The 11,182-nt window shown below is 43.2% G+C and overlaps 1 protein-coding gene across 1 annotated transcript in view; it reads right to left on the bottom strand.

Moving 5' to 3' along the window:
- Positions 1-3,224, bottom strand: part of LOC116185928 — a 12,915-nt gene extending 9,691 nt beyond the window's left edge. Inside the window, 2 exon segments of the mRNA XM_031511600.1 lie at positions 2-261; positions 2,292-3,224. Of these exon segments, the coding sequence (XP_031367460.1) occupies positions 2-250 (249 nt within the window). The 5' untranslated portion in view covers positions 251-261; positions 2,292-3,224.
- Positions 3,225-11,182: the final 7,958 nt, after the last annotated feature.

Below are 11,182 nucleotides of genomic sequence, written 5' to 3'. Positions count from 1 at the left end.
GTTGGCTTTCCTGATGATGATGAGACGACAACGGGCTCTCCAGTCTTCTTATCGGCTCGAACGCGCTCTGAAGCGCCTCCAAACCCCTGGGCAGTTCTTGGTTGTTGGAAATTCTTGTACTTCCCACGCTCCGTTCCGCTCTGTCCCTCTGCGCTCTCATGGAATCCATGCTGCTCATCGCCGAGCATTGGCAAGAGTGTTGCGGATTTTCCGGAACGTCCAGATCCGTGGTTAATTGCGGTTGGGACATCGTAATGGGACCTGAAAATATCCACGAGCAATCGTGTTAATCGTCGTCACGATATAATTATTCTATCTCTCGTTGGAAAAGGATTTCCATCTCGATCGATAATCGAAACCTCCTTTGGATAAACGAATTCGCGATTTCGTGCCGCGATACGAGTCATCTTGCATCTCGAGAGAGACTCGACTTTCCATGCTCGCCGCCTCGTTGAACTTGACAAATCGTTTCGAAAACGGTGGTCGAACACAGCCGTATTTCCCCTATGAAAAGAACGAAACGAAATATCTTTCCCTCCCAAATATATCCCCCGAATCAATCGGCTAAAAGAGAGGGGGAGCGACAGAGGAAAGGTAAATTCCTCGATGATCCGTAGAAGAAAAAATCGATCGGTTAACGAATCTCCTCCCAATTACGACGGGGTTGGAGTAATAGGATGATGCTGATAACTGCGGATATCGCATCCGTTCCGGACGCGGAAATGCGGAAAACTTTCCCAGCCTATTAGCGCCTTCCGTCGTTAAAACTTCTCGAATAGCTTTCAACGAACTTATATAAATATCTCGGCGAATATTAGAGACGATTCTTCCCGAGTTGCGAAGAGTGGCTTTCATAGGCCGGCATTGTACCTGTATTTGGAAGAATCCCACCCTATAATTCCTTATCCGTATTAGCTTGTTAAGAAATTGTTGTTAAGAAATTCTGACTAACGATCATCATCTTTCAGAAAAATCGAAAATCGTTGCTCCTTGGGTTAAGATCCATTTAACAATCGCGTGATCCACGGTGTTGTCTACTCGTTGGAGATCGAGGGGAAAGTTATTGTTTCGTTACGTTACGAAAAAGAAAGGAAGAAAGAAAGAAAGAAAGAAAAAAAAGAAAATTCGACGCGAAACATCGCATTATCGATCCTCTTATTATCCATTAACGGTGAACGGCGCGAGCGGGCCCGATCTATTCGATCTATCGACTTCTAAAAGGGAAATCTGCTTAGCCTAATGGCCCCCGTTGTATTTCATCCGCAAAATCGATCGCTACCTTCGCGAGGCACATTTGGTATCGGGCATCTAGTTACAGGCAACCAGGCCGAGGTGGTTCTCGAGTAAGTACGAGCGGTGGTCTCCCGGCAACTTACATTCCTCGTATCTCGTTATACGAGCGCAAAGGCTTCGAAGGCCATGGTCAAGTTCGATGCCGATGGCGTTGCTCGGACGCGGTTAAGTTTTTCTGCCGTTCGGCGATCTCTCGATCGAAGGAAGAATGGGGAATGCTCGGTGGCACGTGGATTTAATTTCGTTCGAGCAGAAAACCCGACGAATCCCTCTCTCCCCTCTCCCCTCCTCCCTTCCCCTCCCTCTCTCCTCTCCTTCACAGAGTTGCCCTCTGTTCCAGACGATTCTCACCGAACTGCTTGACTCGTAAAAAGAATTTTTCACGGTGTTTATACGTGATCGTAAATCTGATGTAACTAACGAGGCAACGGTCCACAATTGATAGGCATCCACAATCGAAATGGCAGAAAATTACCCTTCCGTTTATGCACATTCGAGCAGGTATAATCTTAATTTGAAGGGATCCGTTCCGAACCGAATCTTGCAACCGTCTCTTTATCCTCAAAGTCAGTCTTTTTGAACTGTTCCTATTACTAGCATTTAGGTACAACCTATCTACCTTGCTTCTTTTGCCACGGATACCGGTTTCACCGTCACGAATAAATAAATGGGAACGGTTGTGTCAACAGCTTCGACTTCGTCACGAAATTCTGCGATACAAACATTCGAAACGTCGTGGCACGGTTTAAATTTACTCGCCGTAGTTATTAGAGATTTCTCAACGAGAAGAGAAGAGTCGAAAAACCCTGTTGCGATACAATCCTCTCTCTCTCTCTCTCTCTCTCGAAATGTATTCGTATATTCCTCGTTATTACGTGCAAAAAAGAAAAAGAAAGAAGAAAAGAGAAGAAAGAAAAGAACTCGAGTACCTTGAAAATATCCATCCCCTCATCGTATCCATCGCGTATTAAGAGAAAAAGATAGTTTGTGCGGTTCACCTGCGCGATCGAATATTCAAGTGCTCCCCGTCTGCCGGATCCTCTCAATCACTGTCTCCCGGTGACGCTCCTTCCGCATGCCCGACGATCGGGCCACGGATCTGAACACGAGGCAAAAGTCTATTTTCGACACGAACTCTCTGCTCCTTGCTCTTCCCACTGGAATACCGTGGCGCGTAAGTAGGCGTGAGCATTTTCGAAACGTTGAACGACACGCGTGGCGCCAAAAAAGACGAGCGTACACGTACACCCGGTGCGCTTTACCGCGGAACACTCTATCCCATGCATGTTGCCTCTCTCCTCGGCGTCGACCACGAATTCTCGTTAATTCGATTCCGAGAGTCGGCTCGCATCGCGTCGCGTCTCGTACAACATGAAGGAAAGAAGAAAGGAAGGAAGGAAGGAAGGAAGGAAGGAAGGAACGGCACTTGCACGGTACGNTACAGCACGGCACGGTACAGCACGGCACGGCACGGCACGGCACAGCACGACACGGCACGGCACGGCACGGCAAGGCACACACGACACGGTCCCACGGGGACGGGTGAAAACGAGCGACGACGAGCACTCTGGAAGAAAGGAAGCAACTGGGGATAGGAACGGAGCGCAATATCGTGAGAGACTGTTCGTGTCTTCCACCTTCACTGGCAGCCGTTCTGCCTTGGAATGTGCCTTTGCCCCCTCGAGCCCCTCTCCGCTCCCATACCGGGCCCGAACACCGGAGCGAGGGGCCCTCAGGGCCCCGACTCTTACGCCGCAACCCCCGCTCTGTCCCGCCATACGAAGCTCGACGGTCGATTTGGTTCTGGGACCGCAAGTGTCGGGCCCACCCACTCTCGTCGGGCCCCGATCGACCAACGACTCGCTGGATAGGGTAGATCTTTTCGCGTCGTTAAACGTTTTTAAACGTATTGAATTCCTCGAGATTTCTAAAGTTCCTCGTCTATCTAAGAAATTTGGCCCGTCATTTCGTGTTCGCGTCGTGGCATCGTATCGGCCTTTGTATATCGATGGAATATATCGTGGATCGGAGAGAGAATAAGGAAAAATTAATATTTTTGAATCGGGTATTTCTTCGATGTACGAATAATGAACGAAGGATAGCAGGTTTTTTTTTTTTTAAATCGTAGGGAAAATTAGGCAACGTTCGAAGTGGATACGAGCTCACGGTTAGCTTGGGTTGTAAAGCGTTTAAAGCACAAAGGTATAATTTTCAGGGAGGGAATAGCGAAGCGATTTTCGTGGGTTCCGCTTCGAGGACTCGAAGTTCGTTTCTCCCTAGCCTATTAACACAATTACTCGGAGTAATGGGTAATTGGAGATAATGACCGTGATCTTGATTATACTTGAAAATTTAGTTATAAAAATTCTCTGCCCGACCGTGTTCCAAAGAGAGTATAGGATTCTTCTTATCCGGTGAGACTCTTTCCAGTGGAGTTTCCAACTGGAACGATCCTTTTTACCGATCGATCGTTGGTTTTTCCACGTTTATTTATATATTTAAAACGTTTAATTATTGTTCAAGAGTGCATCATTTATTACGACAATGAAGGGATATTGATTCGTTTTAATATCTTATTGTCGTCCAACTCTCAGTCGTACGATTCGAGTACGAAACGGAACGGACTTTTGTTCTATCACGGAAGAGGCTCTCTCGTTTTATTGGACTTCACGTCATATACAGTTCTGAAATACCGACTTTGAAAAAAAAAAGTCAGCGTTTCTCGATCGGCATCTACGATTTATCACGATCACTATAAAAATTATAAATTTATTATTAGACGAAGACTGTTCATCTGATAGAATGCCAACGAATTTGGTTTTTTTTTTATAACATATAATAATAGAAGAAACATTTTCTCTACGAATAGCTTTTATATAAGCAGTTCTAAATCTTCTAAAGATAGATAATAGACATTGTTACCGTTTCGCGAAATATTTTTCCGTATTTAATCAATATATAAATTATTTCAAAATCATTTATATAAACGGTATTCGTCAAATTCATAAGAGAGATAAAAAATGATTGCGTTTATAATTATATATTATAATATATTCTCGGAGACATTCGTTGATTGCAGTACGGCCCGTTTTCTTTATTCGTATTTTCATAGTAGTCCATAGAAAAAAGGAACTCTCCAAATACAATGGACAGCGTAATTAAGGGTCAAAAGTTTTTTTAGCTTCATTAATTACGCGAACACTTCAAACGATGCCATTATCATCCCGAGAATGCAGCAAGTAAAATGGTGCGCTATGCATAATGTAGTTTCATTCCTTCTCAGGCTTCGGGGCCATTTTTCTGAATCAATTCGAGGAAAAAAAAGAAAATACGAGTGCCGTAATTGCGACCGAATCGTAATTATATTACAAAAAAAAAAAGAAAAGAAAGAAAAGAAGAAAAAAATTCGGAAAGATCGAAAGTATTTTTACTTGTATCTTAAATTTTTCTTTTAAATATCGCTCATGAATTTGTTACAAAATATTAAACGCTTTTAAAAATGATAATTTATATTTTACGATATCGTATTATATACTTTTGATATCTTTTAATTTTATGGTAATAATAAAGAAATTACCACTACAGCATAATCGAAAGTATATTTATAAAAAAAAGAATAAGATAATTTTTATTCAAAAAATAATTTTTAAATTGGCGGCAATCGATAATTTTCAGTGGATAACTTCAATTTGAAGTGATAGTTTATGGCGTCGTAGATAGATGGCGACACTAACGCCCGCCGATTGGACGAACGTTTGATTTGATGTTTTCTTTCTCAAAAGTGCTTGTTGAGTCGATGTGGTGCAAATGCTCGTTAATTGAAAGTTAATTTATGTTAATTAATTGAAAAAACTTGGTGATCGTGTATATTGCGAGATCAAAAAGTGAATAGTTTAATGTTGTGCAACGAAATATCGAGATATTCTGCTGGATAATCAATTTGGTAAGTGTAAATTTATAGAAATTGTTATTAATCAAGGTATCTCAGAAATGAAAATGGCGGGAAAGCGAATAAAAGATTTTTATAGTCGTAAATTCGAGTAAATATATTTAGATTTTGTCTTATTCCGATAAATTTAAAAGAATTATTTCGAGATTAATTGAAATATTACGACGAATATTTGAAAATAGATGAAATTAATGATTATTCTAATTTGTGACGTAATCACGATTCAATATGTCGGCCATTAACAATTTGTTTTCTCATCATCCATCGAAATTCATTTATGATATTTAGCTAGGTATGTAAAAAAGCATTGTACAGCGAATAATTATTTATTAAATAAACAAATATTAGTGAAAAATAGTTTAACGTATCATGGTAATGAGATTTCTATAATTTCTATTAATATTCGTACGTTAAACGCTTTCTTTTGTCGTTGCGTAGTTCGAATGTCTATTAATATTTATTATTATAAAAGGTTTTTCAATGAATATTTCTCAGAAACGTTAATTTCTGTTTTCTTTCGCAAAGTTTACATTTTTCGCTGTGCTAGATCGAGCAGCTTGTTTATATTTTTAGATTATACTTATAGGCAGTTCGTCTTTGTTGACGTTTTTTTCCCTGTTACGTTGGACGATATGAGGTTGCTCGCTAGTGCTACACATACCTCAGTCTCCTTTTCTCTTTCAAACGTGTTCGAACGTATTCTCGTATTCTCCATTTCGAGATTATGTTTCGATCGCCAGCTGAACATTTTAAGAACATTTTAATGGATATCGATGTTTTTAATCGACCTATTTTTTCAAATTTATATCCCGGTATTTCTGTGACGTTGATTCTCGGTAGTGACGAGTTCGGAAAAAGTGGCGTGCCTTCGTAAAATGTTTCGGTTCACCGCCACGACACATTTTTCTGGTAAGAACCACTAATTTATATCAGTCTATTTGAACCTGTTCCAAATACTAGAATAGATTGAAACGTAGATCGTATATTTGTTACATAAATCTGTATAGTGCGTTGAATGTTTCCATTTATACGATTCATGTCGCGTCTTTCGAGATAATATGCCAGTAAAATTTAACAATTTGTGGTTCGTGTAATTTTGAATTTTGAAAACTTGTATTCGAATGTTTGTATTCGAAATCACGTCGATGAAACGACGAAAGGCTCGGCTCGTTGGCATTAATTTTCGAAAAGTAAACCGAGCAGAAGTATCGATATTTCCCTCGACCATTTGTTTGACCACGTTTTCTCGTTTTTTCTTCCAGCTTCTCCAGACCGAAATGGCGGAGAATTATGAGCGAGTTATAGTTTTACGTGGAGGGTCAACAATTTTGCTAGGAAGCCGCGAGTCAGAAGCCGGCTGGATCGGTCGGGGGCCTTCGTATTCGGACCATTAGCCCAATACGGCAATTCGTCAAATCGGGAGAAATGTAGTATCAATAACGTCCCGCAGCTGCTGCCATCGAAGCATGCATTTTCCTGACGCGCAAATTGCGCGCGCACAAGTCCTCTCCTCGAACATACACGAGCGACAATTGTTTCCGATTTTCCCGATTCCCTCGTCCATACCCCTCCATCCCTCTCCTGCTCTTTGATTATTTTTGTCCCTCTCTCGATGTTTTTCCACTTGTTTTTCCACTACGTAATCTATGAATCGATTCTTCGATTGATACCATTCCGATGAATCTTCGATCAGCTTTTTTTTTTTTTTTCATTCGAATTTATCTGGTTCGCTGATGCTCGTTTAACGACGAAATTCAACGATTTTTCTATATCTATCGATGCATCGAACGCGATTATGCAAATTCACATTATTATCATCTATTTTTTGATCCAAGTTTTGATCCAAGTTTCATCGGGTATCATATTTTTCATCGTTCGTACGCGGTTAAACACGTGTCCAGCCCGACCACGTGTCACCGTTAATTTCCTGCGGTTTCCATTCTCGAAATCGTGCTCAACGGAAGTCTACGACCGATGTGTGATGTTTGCGGATAAATCCTCGTGGCCTGCCAATGCTGACCCTCTCTCCCCCAGCTCTTCTTCTCCGTTACACCTTCACGCCATCCCCTCGACTCTCTTTCTCCGTTTCTCTTTCTCCCGCTTCCTTCCATCCTACCGGTATCCTCGCTAAATAATAAATACGAGAGGGTTCTCCGGGAATACCCCGAGGGTGCCATTAGCGGGGTACAGGCCTCGGACCACCCTCTCGCACCCTTCGAAACCGTCCTCCGGCTTACACCCACCCCCGCACACCTTCTTCCACGACCCGAAACGCGAGTCTAATACACTTAGAGGAGAGACGCGGCTCGCGTCTATGGGTGTAACGGCGAAGGGTCTCCCCGATCGCTTTATGGAGGCCGCTTCTTTTCTTTTCTTTTCGTTTTCCTCGATTCCCGCTTGACGAACGAGCCTCGAATAGACGAATGTCTTAAAGTTTACGGAAAGACCGTGGGGTGGATTATATTTTTTCAATACCATTGATGGTATTCCTTCGCATTTCCCCCTCCCTCCTTTTTCTTCTTCTCTCCCTTCCCTTCGCTCTCTTCTTTCTCCCTTCCACTTGTGCTCTATCCGAACCGATATCGGTTTTTGGTTTTCTCGTGGCTTGATCGAAGAAGCCACGATTAATCTCACATCGAGCCGACTCGGCGAAGGAACGATCACGATGTCGGGCAGAAAACTTTTAATCAGTGGACGCCACTTTCCTCTCGTTTTTCTTTTTTCCTCGATCTTTTCCCCGCGGAACAAACCGGCTTCGTCCAGAATTCGATGCAAAGAAACATTGAAACTGTACGTCCACCTCCGGGTATCTGTACCAACCTTCCCAGTAGATCTAATAGGGCGAGCCTGGACGCCTGGAAAACGTTGACCACTACTCGCTCTAGCCGGTCAAACGGTTAATCGAGGCCATTGCGACCAACAGCGGTTCTCAGCCCTTCCCCTCTTCATTCCGATTTATAAACTTCGAAACTAGTACTTTGGAAACTTGTCGATCTTTCTACCCATAGATTGATCGGTTTCCTTTTTTTCTTTTTTTTTTTTTTATTTGCCCTGATTAACAAACTTGGACATCAACATCGATGATACATTTCCTTGTGTTCAAAAAAACAAAGAAAATAATACAATTTTACCAAGGAAATATCATCGACTTGACGGATTAAAATTTTCTCCTAGCAAAATTTTTACGAGCTTTTATAAATTTTTTTTCATTCGACCAATATTCATTGGACAAAATATTTTCCACGACTCGAGACCAACTAACGCGTTATAACGTTTCGTTATTTTCAGATAAGTCGAGTGGAAGTTGTCGGTGTTTGGTCGCAGGGAGATGCATTCGCATAGACATAGGATCGAAGGACGCAACGCATCGGGAACATGCAGCCGGGGAAATGCTAGGCGGCACGAGGGGTAAGTATCAATAATTGAGCACCATGGGGGTGGCTCCGCTTGGCCATTTAGCGGTCGAACGAAGGGGATGGACCGCGGATGCCCATGGTACGGGGATATCGGTGGATGTATCGCACGGCGAGGCCTGCTATCGACATGTCGACGATGCCAGGCCGGGGCTGTATATTCCACGATATAGGAAACTATCCTAGCCGCGATCATGATACGCGAAAATACCATCTGTCATTCGGGGGTGCGTGCCAGACCCCGATCCAATGGCCGACCACCACCCACTTCTCTCTTTCCACCACGATTTTCACTCCGTGCCGTTTGCCTCCCCTTCGTTCTCTTTACTTTTTTTTCCCCCCCCTCCTTATCCTTCTTACTCTCCTTAGTCTTAGTTTTTTAGTTTTCCTTCTCGATGGGAGGAGAAGAAAATAATTTCTCTCCCATTTACGAATTATTTATTTTTAAGTTATAAATAGTTAATTTAAGGATTGATCGAGAGTAGAAAGCTTAGCTTAGCTTAGTCAGCCGATTGTTAAAATTACCGAAAATGTTTGCTTCAATCACGTGATCGTAAAAGTCGGCCAGTTGATCCAGGGCTCAGAAACAGTGGCGGGTCTCGAAACAATTGGCGTAAACGACGCGTACGAGGGGGGGTATTGAAACTAGTTGGCGACGTTCTCGTGAATAATCTCCGTGGCCCGTAGTCGAATTCATTTTCCAATTAAGAGGCTACAGGGATTCGCATTTGACTCTCTCGTGGATCGATCGTGGTGCCGTTAAATTGAGGTCGTCGGAGGGAATCGCCGTCGAAAAAACGCGATTAAGCGTGACTAACGATAGCTCGAAAGTCGCGGCGCAATGTGTCGAACAATGTGTACTTATCGCGTCCACCAATGTTCTCTCGAGATCGAACCATCGTTTTTTATGATCGCGCATCCCGCCATTCTTTCACTCCTCGCGTCCGTGAAATCGTATCAGTCGCCTTTAAAACCTATCGAACTCGAAATTAATAATTCACGGTCCCTCGCTTTATTAAAACTTTTCTCCGAGGAATAAATTCATCGTTTCGACGTTAACTCTAGCCGACGTTAGTTACCCTTAATTCGGGAAACAAAATTTTAATCGCTCGCCCATTAGAAAAGAAGGGAAGAAGGGATAGAATCGAAAGAATTTAAAGCGCATTAAGAAGAAGTTGGGCCCCGTTGGAACTATGGCGAGTTGAAAAGGGGTTGAAAGTCGATCGGTAAAATTTCTCTCGATGCGCGTCTACGCGTCTGGTGTCGTAGTTCTGCCTGTGTACGTTTTAACCCCCATTAGTGACCCAACCTCTGGAGGACGACTGTGGTGGTGGACTCCGTTACACGAACAACTTAATGTTATGTAAAAATAGCTGAGGGGGAGGGATCGCAGACACACCGGCTCTCCGTGTATATTAATGCGGGTCGAAAGAAGAGCGAGAACGTGGCGAGGAAAAGCGTGGCAGACGAGAGCCAGTCGAACCTCGAGCAGATGCTCACCGTTGGAATATCTAAATAAATCCGCGTGTCGGCCACCCTTAAAATCCTTGAGTCGAATAAGTAATAACGTTCACCGACCGCGGGTTAGATTTCTCCCTTTTCCGTATTCCACCTTGCCCTTGCCTGCATAAGCGAGCGCGTCCGATTTCGGGACTTTAATTGGCCCGGGGGAATTTCGCTGCGTGGACTTACTTTACGAGCAAACTTTCCGAGATATTTCGTGCCTCTGGAGACGAGAGAACGCGTACTTTCTTTTTTTCTCCTTCTTCTCCTTCTTCTTCTTTCCCCTCTTCTCCACCGGGAGACAGGGGCCGAAGGGAGAAAAGGCGAAAAGGTACGAGTAATCGCAATGGCGGAGGTCGTCCCTTTCCTTTTTCTTCGCGAGATTTAATCAGTTCCGCCGTCGGGATAGGGACGTCGATCTAGGACCGGATTATGAAATCTTTGGAACAATGCGACAGTTCTCTAGCTCTTTGAAAGAGTTACGAAAATAATCGATCTTCTACCTTTTCAATTTTTCTCTCCCTTTTGCTTCGATCTTTACCGAATATATCGAATTACTCGAGGATAGATAATTTAAATTTTTCGCGTAGAATATTTCTTCGCGTGTATAAATAAGATGTCGTAAGATCGTTTCACATGGTAAAATTTGGGAGTTTCGGAATGGGTTATATCGATAAATCGCATCAGTTCTTAGAGGGCAATTAGCAGATAGTAATCGCGCGGGGGTTTAAGCAGTTTTCGTGCGTTAGATTAGTATTAGAGGGGAGGGGAGGAGGTTGTGTAGGCGTGTGCAAACATACGAGAGGCCGTCGAGTTCGTCGCAACGACAGGACGATTTACGAGGTTTCACAGGCTCGCCTGTCGGCCAGATAGAGCGAATGTGTCAATTACGATAAAGCTCATCGGCGATCGATGTATCTGATGAAATTATTTAGACGCCCGCTGTCAAGCAACGACGCGAACCTATCCCGGTTCACCGCGATATTACGCAGCCTCGCACTATTGTATCGCAAATACAATTACT

Source organism: Apis dorsata, unplaced genomic scaffold (assembly GCF_000469605.1).
Source record: "Apis dorsata unplaced genomic scaffold, Apis dorsata 1.3 scaffold_331, whole genome shotgun sequence".
NCBI classification, from domain to species: Eukaryota; Metazoa; Arthropoda; class Insecta; order Hymenoptera; family Apidae; genus Apis; species Apis dorsata.
This window is presented reverse-complemented; position numbering and strand designations above follow the sequence as displayed.